Source organism: Dermochelys coriacea, chromosome 17 (assembly GCF_009764565.3).
Source record: "Dermochelys coriacea isolate rDerCor1 chromosome 17, rDerCor1.pri.v4, whole genome shotgun sequence".
NCBI classification, from domain to species: domain Eukaryota; kingdom Metazoa; phylum Chordata; order Testudines; family Dermochelyidae; genus Dermochelys; species Dermochelys coriacea.
In genome coordinates, this window is record NC_050084.1 from 23,042,291 (window position 1) to 23,064,252 (window position 21,962).

The 21,962-nt window shown below is 45.5% G+C and overlaps 1 protein-coding gene across 1 annotated transcript in view; it reads right to left on the reverse strand.

The window, feature by feature from the left end:
- LOC119844854 (myeloperoxidase-like) overlaps positions 1-21,962 on the reverse strand; it is a 65,885-nt gene that overhangs the window by 2,270 nt on the left and 41,653 nt on the right. The window contains 6 exon segments of the mRNA XM_038376254.2: positions 578-789; positions 3,660-3,897; positions 7,301-7,471; positions 9,482-9,728; positions 13,380-13,540; positions 17,406-17,721. Coding sequence (XP_038232182.1) covers positions 578-789; positions 3,660-3,897; positions 7,301-7,471; positions 9,482-9,728; positions 13,380-13,540; positions 17,406-17,721 — 1,345 coding nt within the window.

Here is a 21,962-nt window from a genome sequence, read left to right on the forward strand (position 1 = left end):
CAGGCGGCTGCTCTGACCCACTATGGTAATTTCGATGTGACAGGAAGACCCTGTCCTGAAGAGGTACAAACTAAACATTTATATAAATTCATCCCCGGCAGCCCAGGTTAGCTTTACCTTTGACCAGCCATGCTGAGGGACTGCATGCCCATGAGCTTAGTCATAAAGGACCCAATTTTCAAGGCTGGGTGCCTAAATGGAGGCATCTAAATCTGCATTAAGCATCTATATATCAGTTTCTGGACCTAAGAAGCAGCTTTACAAAATGATTTAGGACCTCAGTTTGTAGATAGGCACCCAGTGGAAGTTTCAAAAGCACTTCAGGGAATTACATGCCAAACTTGCATTGATTTTCAATGGAGTTAAAGTATCTTAATCAGTTTAGATGCTTTTGAAAATTTCACTAGGCCCTTATTTGCATCTTTAGACAACTAAAAACCTTTGAAAATATGCCCTGTAAGTATTTATCTAGGCCCCTAAATGCAGATGCAAACATGCATCTTTGCGTATCCTACTTTGAAAATTGAGTTCCCCATGTTATGTTGAGTGCAAGCCAACCAATTCTCTCTGTACCTACCTTCCCCATCACAAGTTGATCTCCAAGCCGAGAGGTCCAGCTTCTGTATCTGATTGCAGTTGACAAAGTTTCTGGGGTAAGTATTGGCATAGAAAATGTTCCTAGGAACCTCAGTAATGTGACTGTTATCACAGATTATACGTGGCAAGCTGATCCGTCTCAGGGCGCCTCGCTGCTGGGGAGTGAAAATCCCGATATTCTCCCACCAGAATCTGCCCAAAACAGGAAAACAGCAGCAAAAAATTTTATCCTGTGGGTTTCTATAGACTCGGGACCATTGGCATGTCATTTCCAATGAAACATGAACACAAGCAACATCTTTCTCTTTAAAAAGAAAAGGAGGACTTGTGGCATCTTAGAGACTAACAAATTTATTTGAGCATAAGCTTTCGTGAGCTACAGCTCACTTCATCAGTTTTCTACTGCATGCATCCGATGAAGTGAGCTGTAGCTCATGAAACCTTATGCTCAAATAAAGTTGTTAGTCTCTAAGATGCCACAAGTCCTCCTTTTCTTTTTGCGGATACAGACTAACATGGCTGCTACTCTGAAATCTTTCTCTTTGTGAGCTTTGTCATGAATGGGGCTTTGTGGTCAGGCTGAGCGGACTCGCTCTGAACTGGAGTATGAGGGACCACTACACTTTTGATGTGGTCTCCGACAGTATTCTTACCAGCAAGTTAAAAAAGTATGGATTTGATGAATGGACTATAAAGTGGGATAGAAAGCTGGCTAGATTGTCGGGTAGTGATCAACAGGTAGTGATCAATGGCTCCATGTCTAATTGGCAGCCAGTATCAAGCAGAGTGCCCCAGGCATTGGTACTGAGGCCGGTTTTGTTCAATATCTTCATTAATGATCTGGATGATGGGATTAATTGCACCCTCAGCAAGTTCGCAGATGACACTAATGGTAGATATGCTGAAGGGTAGGGATAGGTCCCAGAGTGAGCTAGACATATTGGAGGATTGGGCCACGTGAAATCTGATGAGGTTCAACAAGGACAAGTGCAGAGTCCTGTACTTAGGAAGGAAGAATCCCATTCACCGCTACAGTCTGGGAACTGACTGGCTAAGCAGCAGTTCTGCAGAAAAGGACCTGGGGGTTACAGTGGATGAGAACCTGGATATGAGTCAACAATGTGCCCAGGTTCCAACAAGGCCAACAGCATATTGGGCTGTATTAATAGGAGCACTGCCAGCAGATCGAGGGAAGTGATTAGTCCCATCTACTCGGCACTGGTGGGCCACACCTGGAGTATTGCGTCCAGTTTTGGTCCCCCCACTACAGAAGAGATGTGGACAAATTGGAGAAAGTCCAGTGGAGGGCAATGAAAATGATTAGGGGGCTGGATCACATGACTTACGAGGAGCGGCTGAGGGAACTGGGATTGTTTAGTCTGCAGAAGAGAAGAGTGAGGGGGGATTTTATAGCAGCCTTCAACTACCTGAAGGGGGGTTCCAAAGAGGATGGAGCTTGGCTGTTCTCTGTGGTGGGAGATGACAGAACAAGGAGCAATGGTCTCAAGTTGCAGTGAGGGAGGTCTAGGTTGGATATTAGGAAACACTATTTCACTAGGAGGGTGGTGAAGGACTGGAATGGGTTACCTAGGGGGGTGGTGGAATCTCCATCCTTAGAGGGTTTTAAGGCCCAGATAGAGAAAGCCCTGGCTGGGAAGATCTAGTTGGTGTTGGTCCAGCTTAGAGCAGGGGATTGGACTAGACAACCCCCTGAAGTCTCTTCCAACCCTGGTATTCTGTGATTCTATGCTCCCCTGGGTGGGCGGAGCCCAACCCGCCCCCCCCACTGGAAGTACCAGGAGCGCCGCTGTTGCTGAGCCACAGGAGAGACCGGTCGTCTCTTCTGGGGAGCAGAGGTCCCTGCAAGAGCCTGGTCCGGCCCCAAGTGGACCGACACTTTGCCATTATGGGAGGCAGACGAGGACCCCGAGGAGCTGCCGGAGCTACGCGCGGCCAAGTACCCCGAGGACAAGTACACGGAGGCGGAGTGATGGTGTGGCTGCCGAATTGCCGCCGGTGAAGAGTCACGGCCCGCCCCCGCTGAGGGCGGATTGCCGCCCCAGAGCCCTACATCCTGCCGCCCCTTTACATTGGCTGCCCAAGGCACCTGCTTGGTTCGCTGGTGCCTGGAGTCGGCCCTGTTTGGGACCCTACATCCAGACTGTGGTGAGGGGGGCCCAGGGGGACCAGACTCTAGCCCAGTCCTGCTGCCGGAGTGTGAGTCAGCATGTTGCGGCTGGAACCCCCGCCGACCCAGGGGCTGATCACCCTGCCCCTTTCAGGGGCCCGGGCTGGGATGAAGTGGGGGCCTGCATCCCCCTGATACCCCACCCCTGGATGGCAGCCTCCCCACCATAGGCAAAGAGGCCTTTGTTGGCATTCACCCACCCCGCACCCCCACCTGAGCCTCTTCCCTGCTTTGGCGCTCAGCTCCCCCCTGCCCCGCCTAAGCCCCCAGACTGCTTTGGCGCTCACCCCTGCAAGAGCCCTAATGGTGAGTCCACCCTGCCCAGAGGGAGCCAGAGCCCCTCTATAGACGGTTTGTAGCTGTCTGCCCAGCCAGGTGGCTGCAGGCTAAAGACTGTTTGTGGTTCTGCCCCACCCCGGGGGTTGGAGCTCTCCCCTATAAGACTATTACTGTAGTCTGCCTGTAGTGAGGCCTGCCTGTAGTCTGCCTGTAGTGAGGCAGAGTAGCCTCCCTCTCCCACTTGACAGTGAGGGACCACTACTGGCTTAAATTCCAGTGGCTTACTATGAATGGGGATCCCTTTTTCTGTATTCAAAATACCTCCAGTGGAGCACCCATAGGGGCACTACTCAAAGAAGAATGAGTAGATATCAATTGGTATTGGATGTTCTAGATACACCTCTGATATGTAAGAAGGGAAGCAGATATACCTGTAGCTATTAAATATAGATTATAAAATACCAAATATGCAGTGACCTCATTCACTTTGAAAGATGAATAACAAAACCATAGACGGAGCTTGCATTCAGCTCCCCGAAACAAACAGCCTCCTACCCTTAATCACTGGGATTCCTGTCTTTGTATGATCTCTTACCTGTCCCCATCTCGCAATTTTCTGAACTGAGATCCAATGATGCAAGCCATGGTGGGCCCAACTCTGCCATTGCGAACAAACGGCTCCGCGAGTGCCCCAATCCAGATGTCGATATTGTCTGGTGTCCCGTACAGGTCCATGAACTTCTTGGCCAGCTCAGAATTATTCAGCACTTTAGAGAGATTAGCTAAATTGCGAAGCTGTGAGCACCCACAAAACTGTCTCCAGGCATTATACCCTGCAGAACCAGAGCAGAGCAGTCAATACCACCATCTCCCTCCCATCTGTGCTAGCAAGTTGTTCCTCTTTCCTTAGGTGACGCAGTAACATATTTGTTTCTAATGTATTTGAAGTCTTTTCTAAAGCTCTCCCCTTATTGTCTCTGATTTTCTGTTCTTTGTGTCAACTCTTTGTGTCAACTTTAGTTCCAATTAGTACCTTACCTGGCACGATCTGTAGAGTTCAGGCAGGATGTCTATTCTTTAGATAATGCTGTTTTAGACATAATCCTTTCTTACCCGGCAGCTTTTACTCTTTGTTTGTTTTGGTGTCAGAGGCACATGAATAATTGTGTCTCTCTATGGAGTCTTCAATTACTTTTAGGTTCCATTTACAGTTTAAGATTCTAATATATTCTTCAACCTGCTACTAACCAAAACGATCTTTGGATGTATAAACAGGGGAATGTTGAGTAGAACTAGTGAGGTTCTGTCATCTCTGAATACCTCACTGTTGGAACACTATATCCCATTCTGGTCTCCACACTTTAAAAATAATATTGAAAACCTGGGCAGGGTTCAGAGAAGAGCTAAGGAATCATTTGAAGTCTGGAAAGTACAATTTACACTAAGAGATTTAATGAACTCAATGTATTTATCAAAACTTATCAAAACAAAGATTAAGAAACTCTTTAATCCTGTCAATAATTGTCTATCTAGAGAAGGCACCAGGCATTGGGGAGCTCTTTGCTCTAGCAGATAAAGGCAGGATAAGATCCAATGGCTGGAAGCTGAAGTTAGACAAATTCAAATGAGAAATAAATTGCAGCTTTTTAACAGTGAGTGTAATGAAGCATTGGAAAAGATCAGCAAGGGAGGGAGTAAATTATCCTCATTTAGAGGGTTTTAATCAATTTGGGTATCTTTTGTAAATGTTCTGTTCTAGTTCAGACACCTGGTAGTAGACCCAGTGTGTTGCATTATATAGCTGGGAAGAATTATTCCCTCCATTTCAGGAATGACAGGCTGATGTTATATTGTCTGTGTTATGCTGGTCAGATTAGATCCTAGAGGTTACTTCTGGCCTTGAAAACTGTGAATTTATCACCATTCCTCATAGTTTTGAAGTCTGCTCTATTAACTTTCCCACCACAGTGCTATCCTAGTTACAATATCAGCCTAATTGGGCAGTGATCACTGTTAGCCCAGGAAGCTTCTGTGCTCCATTTAAATTTTATTAACTCCTGTCTATTACTCAAGACTAAGGGCTTGTCTACCCTGAAAACGCTGCAGCTGCACCACTGCAGTGCTTCAATGAAGACACTATCTACACCTCCTGTCGATATAGGTACTTCACTTCCCCAAGAGGCGGAACTAGGTCTGCACCAGGGGTTAGGTTGGTTTAACTGTGTCGCTCACGGGTGTGGATTATTCACTCCCCTGAGCGATATAGTGATACTGACCTAATTTCCTGGTGTAGACCACATCTGAATTGAGAATTGCTTCTTCTGTAGGCACCTCAACAGGCTGATGTAAAAAGGTATCATTCTGGTACCAAATTGATTCTCCAAACCATTCCCAGATTCATAGAGGGTAAGGCCAGAAGGAACTATTAAATCGTCTAGTCTGACCTCCTGTGTAACACAAGCCAGAAATTTTAGCTTCTCTTGTGTTGAACCCAACAAAATGTGTCTGAGTAAAGCATCTCTTCTAGAAACGTTTCAGAGTAGCAGCCGTGTTAGTCTGTATCCGCAAAAAGAAAAGGAGAACTTGTGGCACTTTAGAGACTAACAAATTTATTTGAGCATAAGCTTTTGTGAGTAGCTCACTTCATCGGATTTGTTAGTCTCTAAGGTGCCACAAGTCCTCCTCTTTTCTTCTAGAAAGGCTCCAGTCTTGCTCTGAAGACTTCAGGAGGTGAGAATTGACCACTTTCCTTGGCAGCTTGTTCCAATGGCTAATCACCCTCTATTAAAAATCTGTGCCATATTTCCCATTTGTCTGACCTCAGCTTATAGTCATTGGCTCTTGTTCTGCCTCTCTCCACTGCATTAAACAGCCCTTTAGCACCCAGTCTTTTCTCCCCATGATGGTACTGAAACAGCGCAGTCCAGTCACCTCTATATCGTCTTTCTGATCAGCTAGTCAGGTGGAGTTTTTTAAGTCTCTCACTGTAAGTTTCTCCAGCCCTCAAATCTTTTTTGTGGCACTTCTCTGTACCATCTTCAATTTGTCATCATTTTTTTTCATTGGAGACACCAGAAATGGACGCAACATTCCAATACTAGTCCCACCAATGCCATACACAGAGGTAAAACCACCTCCTTACTCCTACTCACCGTGGTCTAGTGAATCATACGGGAGTTAAAGGCATCCACTATCATTTTTCTACCTGCTACTTTTCTTTATGACTCCTCCACTTCTGCAATTTTAGCTGTGAGGTGTTACAGTTGGCTCCTGAGGGCACTGACCTGCTCACAACAGGGGCACATCTGCCACACAATAAGTAGTGGTAGCAGATGACAGAACAAGGATCAATGGTCTCAAGTTGCAGTGCGGGAGGTCTAGGTTGGATATTAGGAAAAAAATGTTCACTAGGAGAGTGGTGAAGCACTGGAATGGGTTCCTTAGGGAGGTGGTGGAATCTCCCTCCTTAGAGGTTTTTAAGGTCAGGCTTGACAAAGCCCTGGCTGGGATGATTTAGTTAGGGATTGGTCCTGCTTTGAGCAGGGGGTTGGACTAGTTGACCTCCTGAGGTCCCTTCCAACCCTGATCTTCTATGATTCTATGAGCCACACAGAGGACATGTGAGAAGATGCGATTTGTTGAATCAAACAGGCAGCGTGGTTCAGGAGCTGGGCAGAGTTAGAATGCAGCAACTCCTGAATTCTAGTGTTGCGTGGCAATGATTCTTGCAGACAAGTCATTAGCTTCCATGTCAGTTTTGCCATTTATCAACTGAAGATAATATGTTTGTTGTGACACAAAGAGAAGAGCTCATCAGTGACTGTTTGCACCGTTCTGTGCAATGTGATGTGAACACAAAGGATTATGCTGTTAAGCATCTAACTCCAGTCAGCTCTTAGCTCCACTCCGGCTGCTAAGTCAGTGGCTAATTTTCCTACCTACTGGTTTACTGTGGCACAGTAAAGCAGACAGGACCCAGAAGAGATCCCTGCAAGATCCCAGCCAACGCTGTGCTGTTAATATTTACTTTCCATGTCAGACTTTTTGTCCCAGGATATGTGGATGGCTTAATGTTGACTACATTTCTCCGTATTCCATTATGGGACTGTCTGGTTTTCTCCCTACGTTTCTTGAATATACTGAAATTTACATTCATTCCTGTGGGGTTTGGTATTTTGGTTTTTTCCATTTCCTCTGGAGTTTTGTTTCTGAGATGGAGCCAGCTGGGATCCTCACCTGGGAGACCTTTATCTCTGCCCCGCTGCATGTTAAGTGCCGGTAAATCCAGTCCAATCCTCATGACCTGTTCAAACAGCCGATCCCGGACTTCATCCACAACCATTTGCCTCTGTGTCATCAGTTTGGCCTGATTAGCCATCAAGCCACGGAGAATAGGGTCAATGCCACCTGCAGTAATTAAACAGCTACTAGTAAATGGCCTTCCACATCCAACAACATTAGGGATTGACACTGCATTTGAAACAGAGGCCCCAGCTGGGCTTTTGTTCATACATCTACTGGTATAGTAGATGACTTGGGAACCTAAGCTTTGAATTTCCTGATATCTGGAAAAGGGCTCCTTCAGAAAAGGAGGGTGGTCCAGCAATTAACATGCTGACCTGGGACTCAGGAGACTTGGGTTGAATTCCCTGCACCATCACAAACTTCCTAGGAGGCCTTGGGCAAGATACTCAGGCCCCAATCCAAAAAAGGTGTGTGGCCATTGTAAAGATTCACTTCTCGGTGCCTGGAAAATCAGGGGACCCTCAAAGCCTGAGGTAGGCATCAGTGCATAGGGTGGGGGGGAGAGAGGCACCCGAGGAAAGGCTCCACCAAAGCTTGGTGGGGAGCCACCCCAACTAGCCAATGGGGGAGGCGGATCAGAGGGCAGTGTTCTGAGCCCCACCCCTCGCAGAGTTCAGCACCCAAGTCCAGGCTGCAGGAAGGAGCCTATCTCTGCTAGCAATCCACAGCCAGGAACCCCTCTGCTGGAGTCAGGAGGTTTAGGTGGCTGCCTAGCTTCCCACAACACTGAGGAAGCTGCCTCCTTTTTAACCTTCAGTGCACTGGTTAGGGCACTCACCCGGGACATGGGAGACCAAGTTCAATTCCCTCCTCTGCCTGATATGAAGAAGGGATTTGACCAAGGCTCTTCTCCTGCTCATATGAACACCCTAATGACTGGACTATGGGATATTCTGATAGCAGATGCTGTCAGTCTCTCTTATGAAAGCTGTTGTACTGTAACTAAATATTAATTGGGCCAGAGAAAGCATGAGACCTTATGGTCCAGTGGTTAGGGCACTCACCTGAGAGGTGGGAAAGCCCTCTTCAAACTTTTTCGCATAATCAGGAAGAGGATGGAATTAAACTGGGGCCTCCCCCATCCTGGGTGAGTACCCTAGCCACTGGATTAAAGGCTATAAGGGAGGCCAGCTCTGCTTCCTCCTCCCTCCTTGCCTGACTGTTCTGTGTAGCATTAGGCATGTTCTGAGCACACCCACTGGACTGGGTCCTGCAGGAAGATAGGTGGGGGAAAATGGTCAGGGCAGAACAATAGACCCCAAGGGAGCATTTACAGCAAATGCATTTAGGCAAAGGGTTAAATGGCAGCTGAGTGGGGTTTTGTGACTTGCAGTGATGCCTAAACAGTGATTTAGTCCCCTAAATCTGGGATTTAGGCACGTACATCCCTTTGTAGATCTCTCCCTCATTCTCTCTGGGCCTCAGTTCCCCATCTGCAACTGGAGACAGTAAGAACATCAGAACAGCTATCCTGGCTCAGACCAATGGTCCATCTAGCCCAGTGTCCTGTCTCCGACAGTGGCCGATGCCAGATGTCTGCCCTACCTCACAGGGGTGTTGTGAGGATAAATACCTTAAAGATTTCATGAGCTACAGCTCACTTCATTGGATGAAGTGAGCTGTAGCTCACAAAAGCTTATGCTCAAATAAATTTCTTAGTCTCTAAGGTGCCACAAGTCCTCCTTTTCTTTTTGCAGATACAGACTAACACGGCTGCTACTCTGAAACCTTAAAGATTGTGAGAGACCCAGACCATATGGTGATAGGGACCATGTAAGTACCTCACATAACTCCTGCATTCAGGTCTTTTTTCCTCCCCTCTCAGGAAAATTTTTATCATCAGTGATTTTATTAGCAACTATAAATATTTAACCAACCAGCTGTGAGCTTCCCCAAGAGGACGGTTTCTACTTTGACCACTCAGAGGAACTGTGCTGGGATGGCAAGATGCTTTGGCCACTGGTGACTGGCAGGATTCACTGGCTGATTTTGAGACAATGACCCCTATGTTGATGTATCCTGTTGTGAAGTCTGGCCATAGTGGCAGACGGGAAGAGTCTGACCAAAATGGGTGTGGGGTAGTGGAGAGTAGGACTGCAGGAAGGGTTTTACCTTATGTCACAATTTTCCACGAAGCAAAGAATTCTTTGCTGAGGAGGGTTGGGGGGCCTACAGGCTGGTAGCGATCATCCAAGCGGAACACAAAAGGCTGAATCGAAGCGTGAGCAAAGCGGAAAGCGATGGTGAAGATGCTGGATATTCGGGGATCCACAGAGTCATTGTACCCCCGGTAGGAAGGAATTGCTTTCCTGAAGTTATTTCCCAGCAGGCAGGGCAAGTAGTCTCTGAAAGTTATTATCTAGGAAAAACAAAGAGAGGGTGATCCACTCATGGCACCAACCATCAGCTCCCTGGGAATGCAGAGAGGGCTATGCTCGTCTCCCAAGAGTTATTTTTGTGTAACTGTTTCAAAACCACCTGTCTGGGAACACCAATAAAAGAGCAAGTGCTTGTACAAAATGGGAGCAGAAAAAGTGCACAGGACAGGGGCTACCCAACAATCTCTCTGTTGACTTGGCCAGACACTCTTTTCACCCAAACACACTTTAGTCCCAGGTACCAGATTGTAACTTACTTCCTAACTTTGTGGCACGGATTCATGGTCCTTTCTACACCTCGCCGTTTTATCACATGGTCAGTGATGCATCCTTGGGCGGGCCAGATTTGGGTGTCAGCACAAAAGTCCTCTGCATATGGCTGAAGCTTCCCCAGCCATGCAATTGTTTCAGAATCTCAGCTTTCATTACAAATAACAAAGTTTCTACCCTTCATGTTTGCTCAGAAAAGAATTAAAACACGCCTCAGCAGGCTACTGTGAGCACGTCAGACCTGTCCTCTACTTCCTACACTCGCTTACCATAGAATTTCACATTAAGTTCAAGGTCTCAGTCCCAGGGTATCTAAAAGACTAGCTAAAGCTCCCAGATGAAACCTGTGATCAACAACTCTGCTCCTCTGGCACAATGGAACTCTCAACAATCAGAGTAAAGATCATCGGTGTAGGAGACAAGACTTTTTCTGGGTTTAGTGTAACACAGTGCAATGAAATCCCCCAAGAATCAAGGACTATCCCAAATCTCCTTGCTTTCCACTGCAGGTGCAAGGCACATTTCTTTGAACTTGCCAGTCAAAGGTGGCTGGTGGTTCCTAAAAGATGTAATCCTAGATGCTCAATATCAAGCTATTCCAATGCAGAGAAAAGAAAAGAAAAGAAAAGAAAAGAAAAGCCACAAGGCCAATACGTCTGCATGAGGAGCTTCATAACTATCTACAAACCAAAAGGGATCCATACAAGAAATGGAAGGAGGGGCACGGTACCAAGGAAGGGTACATGGGATAGTGTGAGGGTGTAGGGACAGAATCAGGAGAGTCAAGGTAAAGAATGAGTTACAGCTCACAAGGAATGTTAGAGACAAGAAGGGAATCTGCAAATATGTCAGAGAAAAAAAGGGAAGATCAGGGATGCTGAGGGTCCACTGCTCAATGGAGCAGGTGAGCTGGTAATGGAAGATGGAAGGAAGGAAGAGCTGCTCAATGTCTACTTTGCTTCAGTCTTCACACACCAAATGACATGACCGGACAACTAGTGAAGCATCGTAGACAATAAAGGGGCAGGGACACAGATCGGGATAAGTAAAGAACACGTCAGAGATCTTCTGACTAATTTGAATGAATTCAAGTCAGTGAGGCCTGATGTTATTTATCCCAGGGTGCTGAAAGAATTAGCTGAAGAAATCTCGAAGCCACTGGCAATAATATTTGCAAACTCATGGATGACAGGAGAGGTCCCGAAAGACTGGAGAAAGGCAAATCTGGGGCTCATCTTTAAAAAGAGGAAAAAGGAGGAGCCAGGAAACTACAGACCAGTCAGCCTGACCTCCATCCCTGGGAAGCTACTAGAGCAATGTACAAAACAGTTAATTTGTGAATACCTGGAGGCCGAAGGGTGATCACTAGCAGCCAACATGGATTTATCAAGAACAAATCACGTTAGACCTCCTTGATTTCCTTCTTTGACAAGGTAACTCATTTAGTGGATGGGGGGAATGTGGTGGACGTAATATTCCCTGACTTTAGCAAGTCTTTTGACACAGTCTCACATGACATTCTGATAAGTAAGTGGGAGAAATGCGGGCTTGGTGGAACTACCATTAAGTGAATACATAATATGCTAAACAACCACAAACAAAGAGTAACTATTAATGGAATGATGTCAGATTGGAAGGAGGTCTTGGGTGGAGTTCCACTGGGATCTGTTCTGGGCCCAGTGTTGTTTAACATCGTTATTAATGACCTGGATATAGTTATAGAGAGCACACTGATCAAGTTTGCAGATGACACAAAGTTGGGGGTGGAGGGGTTGCCAACACTTTGGAGGGTAGAGCTAAAATTCAGAGGGATCTTGATAAACTGGAGAACTGGGCTAGACAACAAAATGAATTTCAACAAAGACAAATGCGAGGTACTACACTTAGGGAAGAAAAAACAAATGCACAAATACAGAATGGGGGAAAACTGGCTTGGCAGCAGCACTGCTGAGAAGGCTCTGGGGGTTGTGGTGGATCACAGCTTCAACATGAGTCAGCAATGTGATGCTGTTGCAAAAAAAGCAAATGCAATTTTAGGTTGTATTAACAAAAGCATAGCATGCGAGTCACAGGAAGTGATAGAACCGCTCTTCTTGGTGCTGGTTAGGCCTCAGCTAGAGTACAGTGTCCAGTTTTGGTCACCAATGTGTAGAAAGGATGAAGAGAAACTGGAAAGGATCCAGAGGCAAGGGACAAAGATGATCAAAGGAATGGAACACAAGCCATATGAGCAAAGGATGAAGGAACCGGGTATGTTTAGTTTGGAAAAGAGGAGATTAAAGGAGGACATAATACGATCTTCAAATACTTAAAAGGCTGCCATAAAAAGGATGGAGAAAAGTTGTTCTCTCTTGCCATAGAGGACAGTACAAGAGGAAATCGGTAAAAACTACAGTATAGCACATTTAGATTAAATCTCAGGAAAAACTTCCTAACTATAAGAGCAGTAGGGCAATGGAACAGAGGCCTCTGGAGGTCATGGAACTCCCTCACTGGACTCCTTGTGTGCATCCCCAGTGCGAACCTTCACTGAGAAGCCCCTTTCTCAGGGCACAGTCTAACAGAGCAATGTTAATCCAACGCTCATCCAGCATTTGAAAATTTAAACCCACAGCATTTACACAATGTTGCTCAGGCATATTTTCCCTCCTACTTTCTTTGTCCTCATATTCCTCAGAGAGGTCTAGGCAGGAAGTCTGACAAGACAGACAAGACTCCCCACTCCCACAGTGAAAAGTGATTTCCCCCACCTGCGTAACTCAGCAGTGGCCATTGTGCTCTTGCTTTCAGACAGGGAGACTCTGAGGGGCTGACATCAGGCATCTGATGGCTTAGCCAAAAAAGGAACATTTTCCAGAAGTTCTAAGCAGCTGATGAGAGGGTGTTAAAGAAGTACACCTTTCTCAGCATCCCTCAGATACTGCCATATCTTACATCCATGTGACACCTGCCATCCCAAATACTTCAAACCGGATATATAGAATCTTTTCACCCACCACGGAAATGCAGACACCATTTGCATAGAACATACAGCTACTTTATATCTATTATATCCAGAGGAATTTAGGGATGTCCCCTCTGAACAGTGCCAAGGACTATCTATTGACCTGATGAGGTCATAGCTTGGTTTCAGACAGCATCTCCAGTAGCACAGTTCCCCAGCACCACATTGGGCATTGGTTCAGAACTGACTCAGAAGGAAAAGCAGCACCTCCCTGACCCCTTTTGCCTTTTCCTGTAGGAACACAGATTTCCCTTGATGGTCCCATTTTCAAGTACTGATGAAACCTGACCATGCTTCGCTTGTAAGATCACAGCCCAAGGCAGCATGGCTGCGGGAAACCAGTCGTGACAATTGGTACCTGGATCATGGCACCTATGATCTTCCGGGCCTCCTGGTAGAGCTTCTCTCCATCCCAGTGTGGATTTAATCTCCTCAGCTCTCTGGCCAAGCGATTGTGCTCCCGGAGAAAAAGTGTGTGCAAAGATGTCAGCTCTGGCATTTCATTGGCTCGAGTGTCACCTGTGGAAATCAAAACCATTTATTTCATTCTCCCAGCATTGTTCCCCTTGTAATCACATCTCCTTCCCCTCAACCCCCTACTGCTCCTCCCACTGAGTAGGTCCATGTTCCCTCCCAAGAACCCCATAGGTAACCCTTTTACCCCAGACTCCCACTCACCACCCAGCTACTTTTAGTATTTTATGCAGAATTCATATTTTCTGACTTCCACAGAGCGAAGAGGCTAATTCCTAACGTGTCATAAATGTCTCGGCCTAATTTGCTAAACACAGTAATGCAATCTGTGCTCTTCAGAGCTAATGCAACGCATTGGCCTAGCATGGGGAGGTGTCCTAGTGCTGCTCACAGCCTACAGCTAACTCACACCGACAGGAGCTCTCCACTCTGCTAACCTCTGTTCCTACTCAAGATTTCTCTCTTTTTACATCCCAGGATCACATTAGCCCTTTTGGCTACAGTATAGCACTGGAAGCTCAAGTTCAGCTGATTATCCACCACGACCCCAAAGTCCTTTTCAGAGTCACTGCTTCCCAGGCTAGAGCCCCCCATTGTGTATGTATGGCCTACATTTGTTCCTTGATGTATAACTTTATATTCAGCCATTATAAAATACATACTAAAATGCAATCTGGATTGCTTTATATCAATGACCTCTCCTCTTCATTATATACCACTGCCCCAATTTTTGTGTCATCTACAAACTTTATCAGTGATGATTTTATGTTTTCTTCCAGATCATTGATAAAAATGTTAAATGTTATTTTAAAATGTTAAATAATGTAGGGCCAAGAACTGGTCTCTGCGGAATCTCACTAGAAACTGACCCACTCATTTACAATTACATTTGAGACCTGTCAGATAGCCAGGTTTTAATCCGTTTAATAGCACATTTTGTTATCAGTCTAGTTTTTTAATCAAAATGTCACCAGGCACCAAGTCAAATGCCTTACAGAAGTCGAAATATATTACATTGCCACTTTTCAGAGTAGCAGCCGTGTTAGTCTGTATTCGCAAAAAGAAAAGGAGTACTTGTGGCACCTTAGAGACTAACAAATTTATTAGAGCATAAGCTTTCGTGAGTGAGCTGTAGCTCACAAAAGCTTATGCTCTAATAAATTTGTTAGTCTCTAAGGTGCCACAAGTACTCCTTTTCTTTTTACATTGCCACTGTTATCTTTATCAAGCAAACTGGTAGACTCATAAAAAAAGAGCTCAAATCAATTTGATAGGACCTATTTTCCATAAGCCCTTGATGATTGGCATTAATTATATTAGTGTCCTTTAAATCTTTATTAATTGTGTCTCATAGGAACTGTGGCAATATTTTGCCTGTGCTTGATGTCAGGATGACACGGAAGAGAGCTAACAGGATACTGGTTTGTGCCTAAACATCATGGCAATCAGACTACGTGTATTTTGCTCTCACTGGTCTGATTAGATCCCATCAGGATTGGCCACCTTGTTTGCAGAAAGATATATAATCTGCAGTGATGGCAATGGAACGAAAGGCCTGAGATATGAAAGGTGGAGAAGTGAGGGCAGGGACATGGTGAGAGGAGTGAAGTATTTCATCCAGTTTGGGGTAACTGAGATGGAAGCTTTATGATCCAGTAAGGTTTTCAAACTCCCCTGATGCAAGATCCCAATCCCACAGGCAATTGGGGGTCACAGCAAGAAACCATGAAGGGGGCATTAGGAAAGAGTGGGTTCTCCAGAACATGATCTGACACCTTGCACTTCCCTGCAGGTATGGCTGACACACAGGCTTTCAGAGCTCCAGTCCGGAAGGACCCCAGGATGGGAGGCTTGTGGGACCCATGTGCTACAAATAGGTGCCCCTAAACAGGCTCTTTGCCCCTGCTTCCTTGCTTTCTTTCTTTCTTTCTTTCTTTCTTTCTTTCTTTCTTTCTTTCTTTCTTTCTTTCTTTCTTTCTTTCAAAGTCTGAAGATGAGCTGTGACAATCAGGATCTGACAACCCCAGAAAAGAAGGTTTAAACCCCACCCCCCAAAATAAGCAGTTAAACCAACTGATTGCATCCAATGTTATTTTACTGTAAGAGTATATTGGGTAAAGTCTTTTATGAAAGGTTGCAATGCACTGAACTTACTAGTAATTATGAGCTATGTATACAGCTTATGGTTATGAATGGATGTACTGTATATATAGAACATTGTAATTGTAACTGTGGTGCAACTTTCAGCATCACCTCACAATAGGGTGAGGAAGCCATCAGGCACAAAGGAGCCACCCCCACAACCAGACCAGACCAAGCCATTCTCCAGTTCAGAAAAAAACCATGAGGAACCATCAAAGCAAATGGGAACAGCATGAAACGGAAAAGAAAACCCCAGCCTTTGGAACCCAAGAAAAGAGGGAGTTTTCCCCTAGTGACTGAAGAAAAAATCCTACAAATCCTTTTAAAATGGAAGGAGTTTGTACTAAAGTTTATCCAGAACTTGGGAGATGGTCTCAACGTAGAAGGCTGCCCATGAGTGCTGGATCCCTCCTATAGCTAGGGGCTATTCTGGGAAACTGTTTGAAGGTGAGAGGTAACTCTGATTAGAAAAGGGATTTTATCCAATATGAAAGTGTAAAGCCTCAGGTTGTGTCTTTATGTGTCTTTTCTGTGTAACTTCTGTCTCTTTGCTTTCCACTTACCAGTTCATCTCTCAATCTGGCACTTTTCTATGAAATAAACTTTTTATTGATTTCTTTCCCAAGCTGGTCTTTAGTGTGCAACCTGGGTGGTGTGTTGTGCCCAAGGGACCCAATAACTGGGACGGCTGCTTTCCCGCCTTTGGACTGGAAGGAATGTCACCATTCAAAGAGTAACTTGACTGGTAAGAGCCAGGGTGAGCTGGCTACTGGTGTCAGGGAACCGAACCAAAGCTGCACAGCACAAAGGCCCCCAAAGCTACAGGGGAGGCAGTGACAGAACCCCTCAGTGGTCTGGGTGAACCCAAAACATCACACTAGCTCAATATTATACCTGCAGTGACACAAGCATGTGCCAACAATGGAAACAGCTTCATGTAGAATGAAGAGAACAAGCCAGAGTAATCCAGACTGCTGCATTCCCACCCTACAAATGTGGAGAGCACGGGCCAGGGGCTGAATGCAACACAACTAAATATAGTAAAAGAGTCCCCTGACCCATCCTCCCTTGTTCATGGGGGCCTTTCTTTAAGGCGATTCTGCTGCACTGGCTGTGTCTCTTGTTTATGGCCTTTTCTGCTACCATTCTCCACATCGTGGTGCAGGTAGGAGAACGCGCAGCAGTGACAGAGTTAAGTTCTTTATTAGCAGTGAACCAGGCTGACACGGACAAGTCTGCACTAGCTCCACCAGCAATGACATTTTCAATATTACTATTGACGTGTCTTCAAGCCTAATGGGTTGGGGTTGAGCCTGCTGCACTAGCTTGGCTGTGCTTTCTACCACAAGTCTGGCCTCTGATGCTTGGCCTTTAGCACTACTGGAATGTATCACTTCAAGCCCTTGCTCCCTCAGTATTGTACAACATCTGCTGGCCCTGTTTGAGCTCTTGTGAGCACAGCTCTGCAGTCCTCATTCCAGTGTTGGGTTGGGGTTATTGTTATTGAGGTACCATATCAAAGAAAGAGAGAGAGAGAAAGAGAGAGATTGCTTCTTCTCACCTTTACAGAGAGAGTTTCTTCTCATCTCTAGACCCTTGTCTATTACAACCTGACCTGATCTTTAGAGAGTTCTGTTCTGCTCCTTTTTCCACTGATTTAATTGTTTGGATGTTTTAAAAAAATCAAGAAACAAAATAAAACCCATAGACTCATTCATTCTGGGTCTCACTATCAGAGAATGACAGGTGCTGCAGATACACAACTTACCTGCAGCAAAACATCGGATTTGAGCTGTTTTGTTGGTGAGAACACAGGGGTCTTTCTTCACATTACCGAATGGCAGTAATTCCAATCCCCCATCAGTAAATTGCTGGTTAACAGCCATCAAGCCCAGCTGGTTAGTATTGTTCCTTAGTCTGTTAGCCAAAGGTACTTCACTGCCATACACCATGCTGCCATCAAGGAAGGCTGTGAGTGCATTGATCTGGTTTCGAATGGCTCTGCCCATGGTGCATGCGGGGGCTGAGCGGGTGAATGGAATGCAGTCACTTTGGTTTTTAATTCGTGGATCGTTGGGTGGAATCTGCAGCAAGAGATGAATGGGATTAATTACCACTGAGTGCAGAAGCCATTCTCCCTCCCGGAGCAGCATTTCCTGCCCTGCCCCATACTGAAACAGCCTCAGTTTCTTGTTAGATTTAAGCTATGGCTATACATAGAGTGCTTTGTTAATCCAGTCTCAAGGTAACAAAGACATGGGTCACTGCAACAAGCAGAGAAATGGTCAATCTTATGGGCAGGTGCAGAGAGGAAAACATCTTGCTCGTCACTGCTCCTGTGTGACCATCCAACAGTCAAACAGGGAGCATAATGAAGGCCTCCATCAGGGATCATTCCCACTCTTCATCAAAAGCCTGGGTCTGGGGGTGCTGAGGGCACTCACTGCCCATAGGAGGGCTTCATTCACTGCAGTCTGGGCTGCAGGGGGTAATGAAATGGGGGTTTCCTTATTCTATGACTATACTTAGCCTGCCCTGATTGAAGGATCTCCATAACTTGAACCTCCCTCACTAAATATGGGGTAATGATGCCAAATCCAAGTAAAAGAGAGAGGGGGCAGGGACAGGTGTTCCTACCTGGTGGTGAGGACTCTGTTTAAGGATCTTAGATGCTACTGGATCCTCACTTTCCGGTGTGTAAAGACAGAGCTGAGTAGCGAGTCTGTGTCTCATCTCAGTGATCACTAGAGCTGAAATCACTGATAGGCTGGTCTGTGGGGCTGAGCTTAGAGCTGGTGTGGGGCAGGGTTGTGGGGAAATACAACACAGCGGAGGCAGCAACAGTGAAGTCCCCCCCCCCATTACCTGGTGAAATCACTAAGAGCAGGGCTACATGGTGGAACCTCCAAACACAGCAGCACGGCTGAAGGCTGTGGAGCGGAGAGGTGCAGTATAAAAGGTTCCCCCTACCAGCAGTCTTAGAGCTGTGATTGCTAGTAGCTGGGCTAGGCGGGTGTAGAATGGTGAGAGATGCAACAGCAGCAGCAAGAGGTGGCAGCATCTGGAGGCTGCAAAGCAGCAGCAAGGTTGCAGGGGCACAGGCAGCGAAGTGGCGACAGAGGTGCAGTGGTGAAAGCTGGCAGCAGTAGCAAAGCAACACATGCACTCCAAGGGCTGTAGATGAATCCTCCTGATGCACCCCTGGATTCTGGCCCTTTGCTGCCCTCAGACAACAAACCATGAATGGGGTGCAGCAGAGGGGAAGAGGGAGTGGCATGCTGTCACGGGACACTTGTTCATGGGACTTTCACACCACAAAGTGGGAAACTGAGGCAAAGGACAATGCCCAAGAAACTGTGGAGCAAGTGTTTTATTTATTGTTTGCAGACTATCAAATCATTGTTCCTATTTTCCCCTAATTAATGTTGTTTTTCCTCTCATCTTAATAGAAGATTTATTTGTGCTGTACACAGATTCAGTGCTTGTGACTGGGGAAGTATTGTCTCTTAGGGGTGCCCAGGGAAAATGCATAGTTTTTCAGGGTTTCTGACTGGGGGCTCAAGATGGTTTTGTTTTGTAATTCTAAGAGGAACCCCAGGAAATTATACCCGGCCCTTATTGCTGTTAACAACACCTGGCAGAAGGGTTACATCAGAGACCTCTCCCTCCCCCTGACACACTGCATAGCTGTGGTCAATGGAGGCTTCTGAGTTGAAGAGTGATCAGTATAACAGAGAGAGGTATCTGAGTGTTCTCCCTTAGGGCACTGTGTGAGGAGGTGTATTACTTCTCTTTCTATTATGGTGTCGCAGGGACACATAATTTGATTGGGAGTAATTGACAGGTCTCTTTAAGAACATCAGAATGGCCATACTGGGTCAGACCAATGGTCCATCTACCCAGTAACCTGTCTTCCAACAGTGGCCAGTGCCAGATGCTTCAGAGGGAATGAACAGAACAGGGCAACTGTTGAGTGATCATTGCCTGTTTTCATAGATACTAAGGTCAGAAGGGACCATTCTGATCATCTAGTCCGACCTCCTGCACAGCGCAGGCCACAGCGCAGAATCTCACCCAACCACTCCTATGAAAAACCTCACCCATGTCTGAGCTATTGAAGTCCTTAAATCATGGTTCAAAGACTTCAAGGAGCAGAGAAGCCTCCCTCAAGTCAACTATGCCCCATGCTACAGAGGAAGGCGAAAAACCTCCAGGGCCTCTCCAATCTGCCCTGGAGGAAAATTCCTTCCCGACCCCAAATATGGCAATCAGCTAAACCATGAGCATATGGGCAAGATTCACCAGCCAGATACTACAGAAAATTCTTTCCTGGGTAACTCAGATCCCATCCATCTAATATCCCATCTCAGGGGATTAGGCCTAATTACCCTGAATATTTAAAGATCAATTACTTACCAAAATCACATTATCCCATCATACCATCTCCTCCATAAACTTATCGAGTAGAATCTTAAAACCAGATAGATCTTTTGCCCCCACTGCTTCCCTTGGAAGCCTATTCCAAAACTTCACTCCTCTGATGGTTAAAAACCTTCGTCTGATTTCAAGTCTAAACTTCCTGGTGGCCAGTTTATACCCATTTGTTCTTGTGTCCACATTGGTGCTGAGCTGAAATAATTCCTCTCCCTCTCCTGTATTTATCCCTCTGATATATTTATAGAGAGCAATCATATCTTCCCTCAACCTTCTTTTAGTTAGGCTAAACAAGCCAAGCTCCTTAAGTCTCCTTTCATAAGACAAGTTTTCCATTCCTCGGATCATCCTAGTAGCCCTTCTCTGTACTTGCTCCAGTTTGAATTCATCCTTTTTCAACATGGGAGATCAGAACTGCACACAGTATTCTAGGTGAGGTCTCACCACTGCCTTGTATAACGGTACTAAAACCTCCTTATCCCTACTGGAAATGCCTCTCCTGATGCAGCCCAAAACTGCATTAGCTTTTTTCACAGCCATATCACATTGGCAGCTCATAGTCATCCTATGATCAACCAATACTCCAAGATCCTTCTCCTCTTCCGTTACTTCTAATTGATGCGTCCCCAACTTATAACTAAAATTCTTGTTATTAATCCCTAAATGCATAACCTTACACTGTTATCCAGTCCCAGATTCTGGCAGCCAAAGCTTCAGGAACACCCAGAGCATGGGGTTGAATCCCTGCCCATCTTGGCTAACTGCCATTCATGGACTTGTGCTCCATGAACTTTTCTAATTCTTTGTTGAACAAATTTATGCCTTCACAACATCTGGCAACAAGTTCCACAAGTTGACTGTGCGTTATATGAAGAAATACTTCTTTCGGTTATTTTAAATTTTCTGGCTATTAATTTAATTGGGTGACCCCCGATTCTTGTTTTATGTGAAGGAATAAATAACACTTTCTTATTCACTGTCTCCACACCTTTCATGATTTTACAGACTTCTATCCTATCCCCCCTTAGTCGTCTCTTTTCCAAGCTGAAAAGTCCCAGTCTTATTAATCTCTCCTCAATGGAAGCTGTTCCATGCTCCTAATCATTTTTGTTGCCCTTCTCTGTACCTTTTCGAATTCTAATATATCTTTTTTGAGATGGGGTGACCAGAATTGCACACAGTAATCAAGATGTGGGTATGCCATGGCATTATGATATTTAGTGTTTTATCTATCCCTTTCTTAATGGTTCCTAACATTCTGTTCGCTTTTTTGACTACCGCTGCACAGAGAACTATCCACAATAACTCCAAGATCTCTTTTTTGACTGGTAACAGATCATTTAGATCTCATCACTTTGTATGGAATTATGTTTTCCAATGTGCGTTACTTTGCATTTATCTACATTTTGCACTTCATCTGCCATTTTGTTGCCCAATCACCAATTTAGTGAGATCCCTTTGTAACTCCTCACAGTCTGCTTTGGACTTAATGATCTTGAGTAATCTTGTATTGTCTTCAACTTGCCACCTCTCTGTTTATCCCTTTTTCCAGTTAATTTATGAATGTGTTGGACAGCACTGGTCCCAATACAGACCCCTGGGGGACACCACTATTTCCCTCTCTCCATTCTGAAAACTGACCATTTATTCCTAATCTTTGTTTCCCATCTTTTAACCAGTTACTGATCCATAAGAGGACCTTCCCTCTTATCCCAAGACTGCTTATTTTGCTTAAGAGCCTTTGGTGATGGACCTTGTCAAAGGCTTTCTGAAAGTCCAAGTACACTATATCCACTGGAATACCCTTTTCCACATGTTTGTTGTCCCCCATCAAAGAATTCTAATAGATTGGTGAGGCATGATTTCCCTTTACAAAAGCTGGGTTGACTCT